The 18,451-nt window shown below is 44.5% G+C and overlaps 1 protein-coding gene across 2 annotated transcripts; it reads right to left on the bottom strand.

The window, feature by feature from the left end:
- Window positions 1-1,337: 1,337 nt before the first annotated feature.
- On the bottom strand, window positions 1,338-15,309 carry RDH12 (retinol dehydrogenase 12). 2 transcript variants are annotated; one of them, XM_009427991.5, is made up of 9 exons: window positions 15,229-15,309; window positions 14,872-14,960; window positions 13,077-13,363; window positions 11,194-11,312; window positions 10,531-10,686; window positions 9,630-9,734; window positions 8,594-8,803; window positions 6,414-6,603; window positions 1,338-2,040 (listed from the first exon to the last, which is right to left on the bottom strand). In XM_009427991.5, exons 3-9 carry the CDS (start codon window positions 13,142-13,144, stop codon window positions 1,938-1,940), a joined length of 951 nt encoding a protein of 316 aa, XP_009426266.1. In that variant the 5' UTR covers window positions 13,145-13,363; window positions 14,872-14,960; window positions 15,229-15,309; the 3' UTR covers window positions 1,338-1,937. The 2 variants fall into 2 exon arrangements, with proteins under 2 accessions (XP_009426266.1, XP_009426268.1); XM_009427993.5 differs by lacking the exons at window positions 8,594-8,803; window positions 14,872-14,960; window positions 15,229-15,309 and having other exon boundaries at window positions 13,077-13,296.
- Between the last annotated feature and the right edge of the window lie 3,142 nt (window positions 15,310-18,451).

Below are 18,451 nucleotides of genomic sequence, written 5' to 3'. Positions count from 1 at the left end.
TTAGGACAGTCTCAGCTGAGCCAAAAGAAAAAGATTTTCCACCCCAGGCTAGATTAGCTAAGGGTGTCAGAGGCTAAGAGAAGCCAGGAATAGTGAAGGCAGTGGAACTGGGGCAGTTAGAGAAGCACCTAGGAGGGAAGTCTGGAACAACTGAAATCCCTGAGCCCTTCTCATCCAGGATCTTGTTTCCTGTATGTTGAGGGGCACTCTGCCAAGGCAGGAAGCCATATCCATATCCAAGCACAAGTCAATAGTGGAAAAACAGCCCCGAAGGTTGCAGGGGATTTCAGGGAGCCAAGATGGGAAGGTCGAACGGTGTCTCAGCCACCAATCCCCCAGCATTGTTTGTGCAGAGTCAAGGCCTTTCACTTGCTCAGATGGCAAGTCTTTTCTGGAAACATGACAAGAGGCCGAGACTGGCACATGTTCCTTGCCCAGGCTGAGCAGACTAGATGGTCCTTTTGGTGTCGGGCAAGACACTACAGAGAGGTAAGATGTAGCCTGAGCACGAGGCGATTCTGAAGGAGTAGTGCTGAGGGAGGCTGTGTCTCGTGGGAGCACCTGAACACCACGAGAAATGATGGAGTCTGGAATCTGAACAAGGGGAACGACTGTGGCTTAATATTCTGAAAATGCCAACAACATGTCGAATCAATACCCATGCCTATCATTGTTTTCTTTTGCATTCTTTGCTGCTCAGCTTCCCGATATTTGGTGTCATTTGCTGTTGGTTGTAAGTGCATCTAATAATTTGGGATATGATGGAAGCTTTCAGATTTAAAATATTTTCTCTAGCCAGATATTTAACAAAATGTCTTTAAATGAGAGGCAGTACAGCATTGCGGTTAGGAGTATCCACTCCCAGCCCTGTACCACTGTGAGCTGGCCAAGCTGTGATCCTTGCTGAGGGCGGCAGGAAATGATGCATTCTGCAAGTGGAGCCTCCTTCAGGAAGGAAGGAGATGGGGATAACGCAGAGAATAGCACCCCTTTCCTAAAACTCGAGGGGAAGAGTGTCTCCGTCAGCACTCAAATTTCCTAAGACAGGCCATGGGGGAGTAAAATCCTTTCCTTTTGGGTGCCAGATTCTCACTGAAACTGCTTTTTCTCTGTCTGCCTAACTCAGATGGATTCGTCCCAGCAGCTACACACTCTGAGGATCTTACATTCCAGCTGCTGTCTTTGCCCTGAGTTCTAGGCCTAGGCCTGCTCCCTTGCTATTCCCCAGTTCCCGTGGCTGGGTAGGGTGAAATGCTACTTACTAAACTAGCAGGCTGGTTTCCTGATTTGTTCCATTTCTCTCCCTTGCTGCCCTGAGAAAATAAATAAGACAATGAGATGAATGCAGTCTTTATTTTCTCTAAAAATTGAAAGGCAAACGGAACTCTTTACAAAAAGAAACCATCTGCATGATTGAAATGGGAAGGTCCAGGTGAGAGGAAGGAATCTAAATAGGCCAGGGTTAGCCAGGATCTTTGTGTGTTGGTCTAGACTCCAGGGTGGTGGCAAATATTTTTAAAAAGAAAGAGATCAACCAAGAGTTGGAGTGTATAGCCCCTAGAAATAGGCAGTGATGGTGCTCTTCTTGCCTCAGCTGAGCCTCTGGTGCTGATGAGGGAACTGACCCAATTTCTCAGGCTCTTCTGCCACCCCCATGCCCAGCCTGGGATCTGCCCAGTCCTGCTGCCCCCAGAGGGTTGCTGACTTTCCAGGTCTTAGAGAAGAACACTCTATAGGTGTCCACAACTCATGCCATAAGCCAGTCTCACAAGAGTGTGAGGTGTGCAAACATTCCCAGAAGGGTCAAGAGGATCAGAGCAGGCAGGATTCGCAGCACCAGCTGGCCAAGAGGACAATCCTTTAGGGTTGGCCTTCTCCTTGGTCCCTGTTCATTATGGCATGGATTGGGCCTGATAAAGCTGCAGGTCTTCCACCAGCTACTCCCACCGGATTCCTAGAAGCTCACAGCTGACATTCCATAGGCGCTCAGCTGTTTTGTTATTTCGGGCCCTTGGAGACACCCAGGTCCTCTTGCAGTCACTGGAGGGCAGAGAAAGACAGTAAATTCCAGGAATGAGAATTAGCAGTCTGGAAATCTTTATGGTCCCTTTCTCAGAATGTTTCTAAATGAATAAAATACAATATATGCCAGACTCAAAGAAACTAATTATACAAAATGCACTCCAAAAATATTTTAAAAACAAATTTGTGATATGGTAATACACAGGCTTATTTATTAATATATTCTATAACAAGATCTAGTACCAGGTCTAATAATCAAAGGATTTCAAAGTAGTGGCGAGCAGAAGTGACATTCTAGGATATCTGCAACAACTGCAATGTGATATAAAAATATTTATAATTCTATTGGTGACAAAGTCACAGGTATCACTACTACTACTACAGTTCAGTGCCTACATTCGTAATTGAAGAAAATGCCAAATCTCAGTCGGAGGTTAAATTAAAGATGAAGTTATTTTCCCATCCAAGTTCACAGGCCTCTTGAATTCTGTGGACAGACGCACTTGCATACCATGAACCCCGGACCAAGCCCTCCAGATTTGCTTTGGAATGAGCAGGGGCCCTGAGGACTAGAGGGATAGGGGGTGGGAGCAGAACACAGTTCTCATCATGTTTTTTTGTTGTTGTTTTTTTTAATTTTATTATTATTATACTTTAAGTTTTAGGGTACATTTGCACAACGTGCAGGTTTGTTACATATGTATACATGTGCCATGTTGGTGTGCTGCACCCATGAACTCGTCATTTAGCATTAGGTATATCTCCTAATGCTATCCCTCCCCGCTCCCCCCATGTTTTTTGTTTTTAATGTTCCTTTTTTCTAATTATAAAAGTCCCGTAAAACATTCGGAACATGCAGTGCTGATAAAAGAAGAAAAGCCTATCATGGCTGGGCACGGTGGCTCACACCTGTAATCCCAGCACTTTGGGAGGCTGAGGTGGGTGGATCACCTGAGGTCAGGAGTTCAAGAGCAGCCTGGCCAACAAGGCGAAACCCTGCCTCTACTAAAAATACAAAAAACAATTAGCCGGGTGTGGTGGTGGGCACCCGTAATCCCAGCTACTTGGGAGGCTGATGCAGGAGAATGGCTTGAACCCAGGAGGCAGAGGTTGCAGTGAGTGGAGATCACGCCACTGCACTCCAGCCTGGGCGACAAGACCGAAACTCCGTCTCAAAAAAAAGAAAAGTCTATCATTTAGTTGCTTTCTGTACAGTCTTTTTTTTTTTTTTTTGCTTTGTTTGGATATAAATAGAGATACAGTCTCTCTCTCTCTTTCTCTCTTACATAAAACCGGGATCATACTGTATCTAGTTTGAGGAGGATTTTTTTTTTTTTTTGAGATAGGGTCTCACTTCATCACCCAGGCTGGAGTGCAGTGGCACTATCGTGCAGCCTTGACCTCCCAGGCTGAAGCCATCCTCCCACCTTAGCCTCCCGAGTAGCTGGGACTATAGGCATGCACCACAATGCTGGGCTAATTTTTTGATTTTTAGTAGAGATGGGGGTCTCACTTTGTTGTCCAGGCTGGTATGGAATTCCCGAGCTCAAGCAATCCTCCTGCCTTGGCCTCCCAAAGTACTGGGACTACAGGCATGAGCCGCCACACCCAGCCTTAAATTTTTTTTTTTTTTTTGAGACAGAGTCTCATTCTGTCGCCCAGGCTGGAGTGCAGTGGAGTGATCTCGGCTTACTGCAGCCTCTGCCTCCCAGGTTCAAGTGATTCTCCTGCCTCAGCCTCCTGAGTGGCTGGGATTACAGGCACCCACCAACATGATCAGCTAATTTTTTGTATTTTTAGTAGAGATGGGGTTACACCACGTTGGCCAGGCTGGTCTCAACTCCTGACCTCAAGTGATCCACCCACCTCAGCCTCCCAAAGTGCTGGGATTACATGCATGAGCCACTGCACCTGGCAAAATTTTTAAATAATAAAAAAACACCTAGAATAAAAAGATAAAAATCATCCTTCACACTCTGCTTGGCTCTCCCTAAAACTCCCTGGAAGTAACCACTACTGCCCAGTGGCTGGTTATCCCTCCAGACTGTTCTCTATGTATAAAAAATCATATAGTTTTGTATTCCAGTTTTTTCCTTACAACATTATATCACTAACATTTTTCTATTAATTACATATTATATTAAAATATGATATTTAATGACTGTATATTTTATTACATATTTAAGGCAGCAATGTTAAACACTCAGACTCTAGAGTAGCAACTGTCCAATAGAAATATGATGGGAAGACCAGGCGCAGTGGCTCACGCCTGCAATCCCAGCACTTTGGGAGGCTGAGGTGGGCGAATCACTTGAGGTCAGGAGTTCAAGACCAGCCTGGTCAACATGGCAAAACTCCATCTCTACTAGAAATACAAAAACTAGCTGGGCGTGGTGGCATGCACCTGTAATCCCAGCTACTCGGGAGGCTGAGGCAGGAGGATCCCTTGAACCCAGGAGGTGGAGGTTGCAGTGAGCCAAGATCATGCCATTGCACTCCAGCCTGGGCAACAGAGTGAGACTATGTCTCCAAAAAAAAAAAAAAAAGAAAAAGAAAGAAATATGATGAGAAACACAATTGTGAGCCACATACGTCATTTTGAATTTTCTGGCAGCTACATTTAAAATGTAAAAAGAAATTGGTGAAATTTATTTAGTAACATTTAATTACACATTCATTTATTGAGTTAATAAATATGTACTTTATTTAACCCACAAATAGCAAAATCATTTTAGCATGCAATCAATATAAAAAATGAGATATCTTTTATCTCATTTAAAAATATAAAATGAGATAACTTACACTTCTTTTTTTATACTATAGGTTGAGCATCCCTTATCAGAAATGCTTGGGGCTGGGCGCGGTGGCTCACGCCTGTAATCCCAGCACTTTAGGAGGCCAAGGCAGGTGGATCAACTGACGTCAGGAGTTCAAGACCAGCCTGGCCAACATGGTGAAAGCCCATCTCGACTAAAAATATAAAAATTAGTCAGGTGTGGTGGCGGGCACCTGTAATCCCAGCTACTCAGGAGGCTGAGCCAGGAGAATCGCTTGAACCCTGGAGGCTGAAGTTGCAGTGAGCCAAGATCATGCCATTGCCCTCCAGCCTGAGTGACAAGAGTGAAAATCCATCTCAAAAAAAAATGCTTGGGATCAGAAGTATTTAGGATTTTACATTTATTTGAATTATGAAATATTTGCATTGTACTTACCAGCTGAGCATCTCAAACTCCAAAAATCTAAAACCCGAAATACTCTGAAATCCAAAACATTTTTAGCAGCAACATGCAACTCAAAGGAAATGCTTACTGAAATATTCCGGACTCCAAATTTTCAGATTTGTGATGCTCAACCTGTATGTCTTCAAAAATCTGGTATGCACTGTACACTTACAGTGCATCTCAATATGGACTAGCCATATTTCAAGTGCTCAATAGCAACATGTGGCTAGTGGCTACCATACTGAATGGCACAGCTCTAGAGCCAGATTGCCAGGGCGTAAATCCCAGATCTACCACTTATAAGCTATATGACTTTGAGCAAGTTTCTTAATTATCTTGCGCCTCAGTTTCATGTGAAAACTTGGGGTAATATTACCTGCCTCGCAGGGTTGTGATGATTATATGAATTAATACACATTACACACTCAGAACTGAGTACCAAACACATTATAAAAACTCAAGCAACATTAGCTATTATCACTTATCCATTCCCCTCTCATCAGACACTAAGACTATTTCCAGTGCTTCACGGAATAAATACTGCACTGATGAAAAGCCTTGAACAAAGCAGGACAACAGAGCAGACAGGGTTGGATTCTGTCATGGAATGGGAAAGAGATTTCACCCTGGGCTTCCCTTTACTCCCAGACTCTAGTTGCTCATTGAGTTCATGATAAGATTCAGCACTAAAATTTCTACTTCTGTATTTCAACAGATAGTGCCAATCTTGGCAGCATTGAGGGACAGAGTTCACACCGAAGAGAGAGGACGTTCCCCTAGCACTTTGTGCTAATTGGTATTTAAAAATTCATGAATCAAGTGAGCCAAAAGCTTAAAGAAGGAGAAAAACGATCCAGAAGGCCTGCTAACATTTTCTCCATGGCATAACCAACAGCGACAGTCTTCTTTAAAAGCTTTCAGAAAGCTGCAAAGTTTTCATGGAAAAGCGGCACACGAGTATAAAATAAAGCCAGAAAAGCAACTCTTCCCAACACATAAGTTTGTACTGTAAGTTTCCTTAACAAAGCAACGGCATTCTGTTTGCAGGCCCAACCCAAACCTGGATTGCATCATCAGGCACAAACTCAGCTTCTCAGGATGAACAGCCCAGCGAGTCCGGCACCTCCCATGCACACAGGTGGTGGAGAGAACCGCATTGCCTTCACACACCTGAAGTACTTGCCACTCAGGGGCTCCAGGCCCTCAGCCAGGGCGCAGTGCAGGCTGGTCTGCGCCCCCTCCCGTGCCGTCTTGACAAATGGGGAGAAGAGCCGCCAGAGCAGGCAGAGCAGGGAGGAGTGCCGGACCAGCTCAGAGCGGACGACGCCTGGGTGCACTGCGTAGGTGGTGACCCCGGTGCCTGGGACAAAGAGGGCACAATTAGATCAGGGACACACTCTGAGCCCAGGAAAACAGCTTATCTCCTGCAGCAAAATACACAAGTGAGAAGGAGGGACTCAGGAAACATAACCCCAGGATTCAGCAGGTACCACTCCTGGCCAGGCGGAATTTGAACAGGAATGAATTGATCTTTCAGAAAGATCTATAGCCTTCTCAGCCTTCTGTGTTCCAAAAGGAGTGCCTGGTTCGAGGTCCTTCTATTTCAATGTCGTTTTTATACTGTGGCTTTAGTACTACTAATAAACATGACAACATGTAGTGAGTAGTATCAATCATTGACAGTGGTATCTTTATCATTTCTAAAGGAGGAGTTTAGGGGTAGCGATCTGATTGGAAGGTGGTGGGTAGGACTTTATTTTGAGCTGCATTTGCCTGGCAAGCACATTTCATGAGGTATAGATTGAGGGATGGTGATGCAGATTGTGGGGGATTAACACCCCCCCCCCCAAGATATCCCTGGTGCCGTCACTATTTTTCAGTACCAATTATGTGCCAGGGCCATACAACATGCTTTAAATGTATTATTTCATTTAATTCTTAAAGAGGCTTGTAAAATAGAATATTATGATACCCATTTACAACAAAGAAAACTAAGTCACAGAAAGTTTAAGTAAATTGCCTAAGGTTATACCTGGCAGGGTGCAGGGCCAAGGTCTGAACTCTGATGTAAAGTTAAAAACATGGAATGGACTGTCTGCATTTGAATCCTGGCTCAGCTAGGAACTTCCTTGGGCAAATTTCTTAATCTGTCAGTGCCTGTCTTTTCATATTTAGAGTGGGGGAAAATAATAGCACCCACCTCACAGGAATGTTGCAAGTATTAAATGAGTTAAGATGTGTAGTACATGGCACACATAAACCTCCCAATTATTATTGTAATTGTTATTGTTTATTTTTATGATTATCATCTTCTTCTACTGTAGGCATTCTGGAAGTGAAGATCATTGTTCCCAAACTCTGGCTTATTCACTGTAACAAATGGACCCCTAGATCCGCAGATGTCAGAGCCAGCAGCTCACCCAGTGCTCCAGGAGAGCACAGAATCATTAAGGAATAAGAACCAGCCTGACCTGATTTTACAGCTGAGAAGATGAAGTCAGGGGAGGTTAAAGGGGCACATCCACATCCACATCCACATGGGGCTAGCATGTGGTAGAGCAAGAACTTGGACCCAGGGGTCTGAAATCCAGCCCTAACTCCCTGAGTCCAGGCAGTGGCAGCTCTGTAGCTCAGATCACCATGTGGACCTCAGCAAATGGCACCCAGAAGGAAGCACCCTAGGTTTAAAGCTGAGCACCCACATTCCGGTTCTGACGCCCTCACCTGCCATATACTCTTTAGCTGGCCATTTCCTTGGACCTCAGCTCTGCTCTATAAACTAGGAGTAATAATACCTGTTACCAAAGGCCTCTTCTGCCAGATCACCTGAGGTCAGGAGTTTGAGACCAACCTGGACAACATGGTGAAAGCTCGTCTCTTCTAAAAATACAAAATTAGCCAGGCGTGATATTGCGTGCTTGTAATCCCAACTACTCAAGAGGCTGATGCAGGAGAATCACTTGAACCCAGGAGGCAGAGGTCACAGTGAGCCAAGATCGCACTACTGCACTCCAGCCTGGGCGACAAGAGCGAAACTCAAGTCTCAAAAAAAAAACAAAAAAAACAAAAAGCTTCTGTCTGTTGCAAAAAGCTACTGTGAAAATCAAATGAGATAAGAGATAAGATGTGACACAAATACAAGGTAACTTTTTGAGGTTCTTAACCCCTATTTGATTTTAAGCTCCCTGGGGGCAAGCACTCTGTTTTTATTCCATTCATAATTTCATTCTCCTTAGTCCACAGAGATATTACTGACACGTGCATGTTTGACAGCCTGACTTCCCAAGTTGCTGTGGACCTCTAATTTGGTCTGAGGACCATTTTTGCTATTCCTCTTTCTCCAGACTTACCCTGGAGCCTCTTGGCCAGCTCACGAGTAAAAAGCACATTGGCCAGCTTGCTGTGGCAATAGGCAAAACCCCTGCTGTAGCGCTTCTCGCTCTGGAGGTCATGGAAGGGAATCTTGCCAATGTGATGAGCCACCGAGGACACGTTAACCACCCGTGCAGGGGCAGACACCTTTAGCCGCTCCAGGAGCAGGTAGGTGAGGAGGAAGTGGCCTGTGAGGAGAGCCAGCAGGGAAGATTGAAAGTGGAATGACAGCCCAGGCTCAGCATGTGGGAGCCAAGAGGACTTCAGTGTTAGCTCACTATCTTCTAGGTGTGAACCAATTTTGATGCCATGAGTAACTCTAATGGTCAGTTTGGTCTGAGTTTGTGGATTCCTCAAAGCAAGAGCCAGAGCTAGACTACAAGTAAGGCAATCATACTTAATTATATTACTTTGTACCGCTGCCCTTGACCCACCTGCTGGCTTCCAACTCCCACTCTGGCCATGATCGCATAACTAGGGACCCAGGTACACTTGTGTATAGGCAGAAGGATAGAACAGTCAGGGAAGATAACATTTGCTTAGGATCAGAAAACATGCTCCATGCTCTCCTCCCTAAAGTCTTCGCCTTGAACGCTGAACCCCACCCTGCCTCGTACCTCAAGTTCTCAAGGATTGCCTACCTCCGTGGACCAACCCATGGCTTGGTTGGCCATCATGTAGATGTGACCCCTCCAGCCAAGCCCAGATGCCTGCATACCCCCAGGTCTGGCCCTGCCTGGCAAGCCTTGTACTGCCACTGCCCCATCCAAGAATGACATTCTTCTCCCTGGTATTTCCTGAAATTTGGGGCTTCTTAATGGTATGGGTAGGAAGATCTCACTTTTTTAGACTGATCAGGAGAGGTACAGTGAACAACAAGCCAATGGGTCTAGTCTATTGGAATTCCTAGGCTCTATGAAGGCCCCTGGACATTCTCCACATTTACACAGTGTCATCTTCCTAAAGAAAAGATAGTGGGTGTACCTCATTTTTTAGTCACCCAAAGATACTTACCCAGGTGGTTGACTCCCAGGTGGGTTTCAAAGCCATCAGCTGTCTTGGAATATGGACACATCATTACTCCCGCATTGTTGATCAGAATATGGAGCTGCTTTTCCTCTATAGGGCACAACCAAAGAGATCCTATGGTTAGCAAAGAGTCCCCTAGCTGCCTGTAACAGACCTGCATAATTGCCCTTTCCCTTTGCTCATTAGTTGTCTTTGTTGGGGTAAGATTCTGATAGGAGTCACTTGCTCTGCCCCTTCCTTTTAAAACAAGGTATTGCCTCAGCACTCAATAAGTATCCTTCATTTGGACCTATCTCAGTGACATCCAATAAGCATTGTCACTGGGTTTCTAATGAGTAATTTTAGTTACTCATATCTTCCTGGACATTGTTCATTCATTTATTCAGCAAATGTGTACTAACTACCGACTCTGGGCCAGGTGCACTCTGCTGGGCACTAGGAATCCAGTGGTAACACAAGCCAGACATGGTCCCAGGATGTCCCTCATGGATTTCATAGTCCGTGGTAGAAGCTGGTCATTTTCCAAGATCCAGAAGAACTTGCCAGCAGCACAACTTCATCTCATGCCTATGGCCACACAAGGTTGATTCTCAGGATGAAAGAAGAGAGTGGCATTGTGGCCACACCTTGATGCCAAGGTGCAAGCCCAGACAGGGAGCTGACACCTCCGACATTCCCATTGCTGAGGCGAAAAGATGATAAGGATCCTGCCCAGTCTATCTACCCACCATCCTCTTGCCAATTCCCTGTCCTGCTGGTTCATGTGGCAGAACCTGTCTAGTGGGGTGGATGATGGTTCTGATGTAAGGGCCATAGATGGTCCAGGGTGGAGCAGCCACTCCCATACCCAATTTCCTGCTTTTCTACCTACCCATCAGGACCTCACCTGCCAGAAAGCCCTCAGCAAAGGCTCGGATAGATTTGGTGTCGGATAGGTCCAATTTCCGCACCAGCACCTGGGAGTTCTTTGTATCCACTCGGATTTCACTGGCAGCAGACTCCCCCTTCAGTACATCTCTGCAGGCAATATAGACTCGGGCTCCTGGGTCCAAGACAAAAAAAGAGCAGTATGTTCATATCCTAGGCTATAAAGGAGGTATAGTAAGTGAGCTTGGGACTGGGGGACAGAGCATTCATTCTCCCAGCCATCCTTCAACGGTAGAGTGAACATATTGCCACTTCGGGCTTTTCACAGTAGTACTGTTCAGTCTTCTTGCTGTCAGCTTAATCCCAGGCTGGGAACCTGGTTCCCAGGTTTTACATTCTGATATTTAATGTCACTTAGTATCTCCTTTTAGAATAACTGACTTGGCTATACACAGACATCGTTTTCCTTATTTTATTTAATAGAGAGGGAATAGGAAAGAAGCAGTTTATTGAAGGCCACAGTGTAAGTTGGTGTCACAGTTGGACTTGAATCCCAGGTTCCTTGAATTTCTAGTCAGAGCCCCCAAGCCTAGGAGGAAACACAAAGCAATATGGACAGAGGCCCCAGTGGGAAGAAGGGTGGGAGGCATGGCCCTTTGGAGACTAAAGGGGAAACACTTACCTCGGCTAGCGAGCTCTCTGGCCGTCTCCTTGCCAATGCCCGTGTTGGCGCCAGTGATCACCACTACCTTGCCAGGAAGCTGCACATTTGTTCTACACACTCCACCAGCAAAGAACTTCCTATTGGCAAGGGAAACAAGAGCATCACGTACCATCCTTCACGAGCTCACACTAAGATACGTTAAAAAAAAAAAAAAAAAAACTCTATCCAGCCTCAAAGAAGGGTATCTTTAAGTTGCAGTCAGGAGACTCATAAAAGCTAACCTTCATAGGACAACATTTTTCCATGGGGCAAGGTAGTCACCTGTTTATCGGTGCAGGTGGGAAGATCACTTGCCCAGAAGCCACAGATAATCATATTAGCAAACAGAGTAAATGCTGGAGTCAGGGCCAATGGAGACTTTCCTTGTTAGATAATAAATACATCTAGCTCTTATCTCTAGAGGTTCCAGAGAAAAGCTTTCCCCTCTAACCTACATTCAAAACATATGCATGATAAACATTAGCGGAGTCAATATTCAGTAACCATCATCATGAGTAACTGATGAACAGCACTCTGTGGGGGGTGGCACACACAGGTACTGCTCTTAGCACTCTGGGGGATGGCATACACAGGTACTGATCTTAGGCTGCCTCTCCAGTTTTAGGGAGTGGGTCATTTCCGAGGCTTTCAGCCATTGTATTAGAGATTTCATTCTGGCCGATGGCAAACAGAGAGAAAACCTCCTTTGTTCAGACCTCCGTGCAGAGAGCACTCTTTTACATGAAGTTGACTTCACAGGTCCTAAAACAGAATACGGAGGGGCAGAACTAACATTTCCTGCACATCATCTGACTGCCAATTACTAGTCTAGGCACTTTCCATATGTAATTTATTTTAATCCTCTCAACTTCTCCAGTATTATTTCCACATTACAGTAGAGAAAACTGAGGCTCAGGGAGGTTCATGTCACATAGTGGTGGCAGAAGTGGGACTTGAACCCAGATCTCTATGGAGAACCTAGAATAACACTGTCCTTGGTAGGTCCATTTAACCTCCTTTATCATAAGAAATTTTTTAGGCTGAGCCCGGTGGCTCATGCCTGTAATCCCAACATCTTGGGAGGCCAATGTGGGATGGTCGCTTAAGCCCAGGAGTTTGAGACCAGCCTGGGCAACATAGTGAGACCCCCATCTCCACAAAAAATTTAAAAAGTAGCTGGGTGTAGTGGCACCTGCCTATATTCCCAACTACTTGGGAGGCTGAGGCAGGAGGGTTGCTTGAGCCCAAGAGTTCAAGGCTGCAGTGACCTATGACCACACCAATGCACTCCACCCTGGGGTGACAGAGCAAAAATTAAAAAAGAGAAATTTAAAAATTCTCCACTCAGAACACACATTTATTTGACACCTCTAGAAATCCCACAGCAAAAAAGCCATCCCAAAACATTAATTGAGGGTAGTCTCAAAGGCAGAAGAGTTTGTTTCTTTCCCAAACTACCTGGTACTTAACAGCATGACAAGCCAGCAGGGCCACCTTGAATAGGGACAGAGTCTCCGAGTTCTTCAGAGACACCCAAAGGAATAAAATGAAAAAGCAAGGACTCCCACCTAAGGTGTTTGTTGAGCTACTTGACAGAGTCATCCATGCAGCCTTCCGCTGGCAGTAGAACTCTCCCCAGAGCTCAGGTGGGGCCAGAACTCAGCCCCACCTCTGCCCGGCCGCAGATGCTTCCTTCTGGTTTTCCACCATGGTATCCACAACACCCCCTTCCTTCCTGCTTTTCCTGCCCTGACTTTCTCCTCCGTCAGCCTCCTTCCCTTTCTCTTCTTTCAGCAGCTGAGAACCGGCTTCCAGTGCAGGTCTTTGTAAACGATTGTTTGAGTTGCTGAATTAAGACAAACCTGATGGATGGAGCTACCATATACAGGAACGAGAAGAAGGAGGTGAGCAGTCCCAAGGTGACCAGCATCGTTCCAACTTCTGTAGCTGCTGTTGCTTTTGCTGCTGCTCCAGCTTCAACCCCAGCTCTGGCTCAGGTTCCTGGTCTGGTTCCAGCTCTTGGCTGCTTCTGCTGCTTCTCTGCTCCTCTCCGTCCTGGGTGCTGAGCAGCAGCCTGACTCCGAGCAGAGCCCAGAATCCTATTTAAATCCGAGAGCTGTCAGAGCACAGCCTGCTGGGAGATGTAGTCCTGGTGGGGAGGGGATGGAGTCAAGGTTTGAAGCTTACTTAGGTTTACTGGCAAAGAGAATGTGGGGAAACTAAAGCAAGTACCCCCTAAACCCCCCATCCTCAATTGTTTCTCTTCTCTAGGAAATGTGTTCTCCTAACCACTGCCACCTCTACTGCAAGATGGAATATATAGAGTATTTCTAACTTTAGCCACAAACCCCATGATGCTTAAAATATGAGTGGATTAAAATAGGATGGGAAGGAAACTCCCAGAAGAATGGAGAGAGACGTCAGAAGAGCAGTTAACCTTAGGGAGGAGGGGGCAGTGACTGGGAGGGAGATGACTGGAACTCCTGGAGGGCTGAGAGTGCTCTGCTCTTTCATCTGGGTGCTAGTACACGGGTGTGCTCACTTTATGAAAATCTGCTGAGTCATATGCTTTCGACTTGTGCACTTTTCTGCATTTTATATTTTACTTCAATGAAGTTAACACACGCACATGCATATTACAAGGAAAGGTATGGTGTTTAAGTGCATGGACTCTAGCACTGAATCTATTTAAAAGCTCCACGGCCCTGGGCAAGTTACTAAACCTCTCTGTTAACTCAGTTTTCTCACTTGTACAATGGGCATGATTATATATATAATATATGGTTTTATATATATGTGTTATACATATATATATATATAATCCCCACTTGTTCTAAGTGTTCAATTATTACATTGGTGGAAAACGAAACTGGCATATGCTAAACAGTATATAAGAGTCAGCTGTTATGGTTAGCTGTTCTGATTCCTATCTCCCTTGCTATCTCACTTGCTTTACTCAAGGCCATGGTGTAGAAAAGGGAGAGATGATGAACGTGGGTGATGTTTCAGTTGAATGCTATTGAAGATGAGGAGAAATACAAGAAAATGCTGGTAAAGAGCCCAAGGTAGGGGGATCGCTTGAGGCCAGAAGTTCAAGACTCAGCTTAGGCAACTAGTGAGACCCTGTCTCTACAAAAAATTATCTGGGCGTGGTGGTGCGTGCCTGTAATCCTAGCTACTCGGGAGGCTGAGTAGGGAGGATCACTTGAGCTCAGAGGTCAAGGTTGAAGTGAGCTAGGATCGTGCCTCTGGATGTGTGTGAGATGGGAGAAGGGTAAGTGGGATTCATTGCCCTTCCTCGCTCTGTGTTCCTCTCTTGGACAGAAGAATAGACAAGGAGCTGGGACAGGACCCCAGGAATAATTTCCCAGTTCTGTCCCTTCCTGTGAAGCCAGAGGAGCCTCCAGGAACACCCATGCATGAAAGACTTCTGTGGCAGGCAGGTGTTCATGTCCTCATTCGTCAATTCATCCTCAACACACACTTACTGAGTGTTTCTCTGCACCAGGAATTGTGCAACATACTAGGAAGACACAGTTTCTGCCCCTGGGGAAACCCATGGACCTGACCAACAGAACAAGGAGTGATCAGATCATTCCCAGCAGACACTTCTTGACTCAAATCTAAGATCCTTGCATTTATGAAGATGGTACTCACCTTAGCTTGAGCTTGTCCAGGAAGCAGAGAGTCCTTAAGAACAGCATACAGTCCTCTGGAGAGAAGATATTAGAAGGACCATAAGGCATCTAGAATTATGAAAATACACAAACATTTTGCTAAAATAAAATGTTAAATATTATAATCCAAAGACCACCATCATATCATTGATAAGTTGTACCAAAATGCTAAACCATACTACTAAGTACAGGTAGGTGAATAGGCAGACAAATCAATAGAACAGAATGGAAAGGCAAGAAATAGACCCAAATACACATGAAGATTTAGATATGATGAAAATGCCATTTCAAATCGGTGGAAGGGACAGATGAATTAATTAACAAAGTATTGTGGCACCTAGGTATCCAGCTGGGAAAAAGCAAACTTGATCCTTCCAAAATTCGAATAGCTCAAAGACGTAAGTATGAGAAATGAAACCACTGAAGTATTAAGAAGAACCACTGGACACATTTTTAGAGTGGTAAGACCTTTCTAGTAAGACAGGAAACTGAAAACTAAAACTTAAAAAATGAGCATGACAAAAACCATCATACACAAGGCAAGATAAATGAGAAACTGGGGGAAAATATTCATAACAGGCTTTGAAGACAAGAGACTAATTGATTTAGTAGATAAAGAACTCTTACAAATCAGTAAGAAAAGGAATAACAACCCAATTGAAATAGCAGTTTACAAAAAAGGAAATACAAGTGGCTCTTCACCCTCACTCATATGAGAGATGCAAATTAAAATTACACTGGGAGCCACTTTTCACTTATCAGATTGCCAAAGGTCAAAAAGATTGTAGTATGATCCACTGGCAAGCATGTGAAGAAATAATGCTGATGCATTGCTCGTGGGAGAGTCCATTGTTAAAGCCTCCATAGAGAGAAGCGTTGTAATGTCTAGTAAAGCTGTGCATGCACTCATTCACCTAAACATTCGACTTCCATGTATTTATAAGGTTACCATTATAGCATTGTATATTATAGCAGAAGTTTGGAAACCTCCTAAATGTCCATCAATAGTAAAGCCACATAATAGATAGTATACAGCTGTAAAAAAAGAATAAATAATTAAGAAACAGAATAAATAAAAAACTTAAGTAAATAAACATTAAATTTTGGTTGGGCACTGTGGCTTACATCTGTAATTCCTGCACTTTGGGAAACCGAGGCAGGAGGATCACGTGAGACCAGAAGTTCAAGACCAACCTGGGCAACATAGTGAGACCCCATCTCTACAAAAAGGAAAACTAAAAATTAGCTGGCCTGGTGGCACACACCTGTGGTCCCAGCTACTTGGGAGGCTGAGGCAGGAGGATCACTTGAGCCCAGGAGGTTGAGGCTGCATTGAGCCATGATCATGCCACTACACTCCAGCCTGGGCAACAGAGCAAGACCCTGTCTCTAAAAAAAAGAAAAGAAAAAATTAATAAACTTTTCAGCAAAAAGACCCTGATAACCTATAGGACACATTTCACAGGCTTCCAAATGAACTGCTTGGAAAAGGTCTTAAGACTGATGGCTTACCTCCTGTCTCTGAGTAAAGAATCTTATCGTGAGGCACTCAAATTCTATTGTGAGTTCCTCAAACTGTGTATTTATTAATTGTCAGGTTACTGATTAATACTGACATTGAAAGGGACATTGTTTTCTTTCTAAATCATAAAGCTCTGCTGATTTGTTTTTACTGATTGTCTTGTGCATAAAACATTTTAGCCTGTATGCTGTCATCCATAGGCAATGATTGTAACCTCTGTATTGTACCCTCCAATGGAAAAGGATAACTCCGATATGAGGAGTCCCCCTTCCTTCTCCTAAACAGTCTTATAAAAGCATTCCAACTTGTAACAGATGTTGGAACATGCCCAACTTTGTTGGTGTATCTTACTGGATAAATTCTCACATCTGGCTTCCAATAAACTTTTATCAATTTATCTCTGCCCCAATGGCCTTAATTTCTGTTGAAAACCATATCATTTTGCAACAACTTACATGTTTATCTTTGTTAAATTAATCATTGCAGTATCACAAATAAAGCTATTTCTCAAACTGGTATTGAGACATTCTTAAACATGTTTTGGCACATAAGCAAAGCCATAATCATCACCCACTTCATCATTGTAATCAACATCAAAAAAGCCAGGGACCAACAGGATACCTGCTCTTTAGGGATTTTCAGTCTGGGACAGATATAGGCATAAGTCACAGAGAGAAAGAGATGAAAACACCAGAGGAACCAGTGTAGGAATAGGCCTGAAGTTCAGTGATGACAGAGCACTCATCACTTGCAACACCTTTGAGAAGGATCCTCTTCTAGCCTCACCGTGAGTGAATCAATCACAGGTCAGGTTCCCGGATCAGCCATCCTCCCAGGGCTAACACTGAGGCAGGGATGTGTGGAGATGACATGCTATGAAGCAGAGCTGGGAAGCTGCTTGCTGATTTGACCTTTGGTCATAAATCATCTAGCAGCTCATACTGTACTGGTCTCCTGGTTATCCCTGTCCTGGATACCCTACTAAGAATGGAGCCTCTTACAAAATAGAGTGAGAGGGCAAACTGTAAACCTCTCTTTCTCTTCCTCCCTTCCTCCTTCTCCTCTTCCCTATTCTTCAAATCACATATTTTGGAAGCCAGATGAGACAGGTGGAAGATGACAGATTCCATCTTTCTACTGCAAGCCCTGCCCAACTTCCCTAAGGAGCCCGTACAGCACCACAGTTATTTCCATTTCCAGCCATGAGGAACTTGCTGCCTCTTCCCATGCCCCGACCCCAAACAGCAAACCAAAATGGAAGCACATTTTTTTGTATTTGTTTTAACCAATAATAATGACTTGTTGTTCCTTTTTCTTGATTTTAAAAGCTAAAATAAACACACTCTTTCTCAAAGAAAAAGAATTTTTGCTGCTAGTATGTAACTTCTGTTGATTTTTCAAGGGATCAGCAACCCTTACTCTTAACTCACAGCAGGCACTATTGACATTAAAAAAAAAATAGAGACAGGGTCTCACTGTGTTGCCCATGCTGGTCATGAATTCCTAGGCTCATGTGATCCTTCCACCTTGGTCTCTCAAAGTGCTGGGATTATAGGCGTGAGCCACCACGCCCAGCCTATTGACATTTTGAGCCTTATAATTCTTTCCTGTGAGTGGCTGTTCCGAGTAAAGGAGGATGTTTAGCAGCATCCCTGGCCTCTACCCACTAAGATGCCTGGAGCACTGCTATCCCCTTGTGACAACCAAAAATGTCTCCAGGCATTGCCAACTGTTCACTATGGGGCAAAATCACCCCCGTTTGGGAACCACTGCCCTCCAGAATGTAGGCCTAAAGGATAACCCTGGTGTATGTAGTATTGAAAAGGATTAGAGGACAGTAATGTTTTACTTAGTATCCCATGCCTTTCACTCAGCTGTAGCCAAGCTAACCTGCTTACTGTCCACAGCAAGTTATTAATATCCTCTCAGGGCCTAGGATGCTGGCCATCTACTAATCCTTTTGTCCTTAGAAACTTTACCTTCTCCCAGCTTAATTCTGTTTACCTCTAATCACTCCATTAGTCTACAATGGCTGGGA

This window comes from Pan troglodytes, chromosome 15 (genome assembly GCF_028858775.2).
Source record: "Pan troglodytes isolate AG18354 chromosome 15, NHGRI_mPanTro3-v2.0_pri, whole genome shotgun sequence".
In the NCBI taxonomy this organism is placed as follows: Eukaryota; Metazoa; Chordata; class Mammalia; order Primates; family Hominidae; genus Pan; species Pan troglodytes.
The sequence above is the reverse complement of the archived record's forward strand: the minus strand, read 5'-3'. Positions and strand labels throughout refer to the sequence as shown.

Bases quoted from the DNA above. Each gene is read 5' to 3' on its own strand.
- RDH12 (XM_009427991.5), bottom strand. From the start codon at position 13,144: ATGCTGGTCACCTTGGGACTGCTCACCTCCTTCTTCTCGTTCCTGTAT. The intron at 11,313-13,076 runs GTTTGTCTTAAT...CCTTGCCAATAG, and splicing joins ATGGTAGCTCCATCCATCAG to GAAGTTCTTTGCTGGTGGAG. The intron at 6,604-8,593 runs GTAAGTCTGGAG...TCTTTGTCCCAG, and splicing joins GCTGGCCAAGAGGCTCCAGG to GCACCGGGGTCACCACCTAC.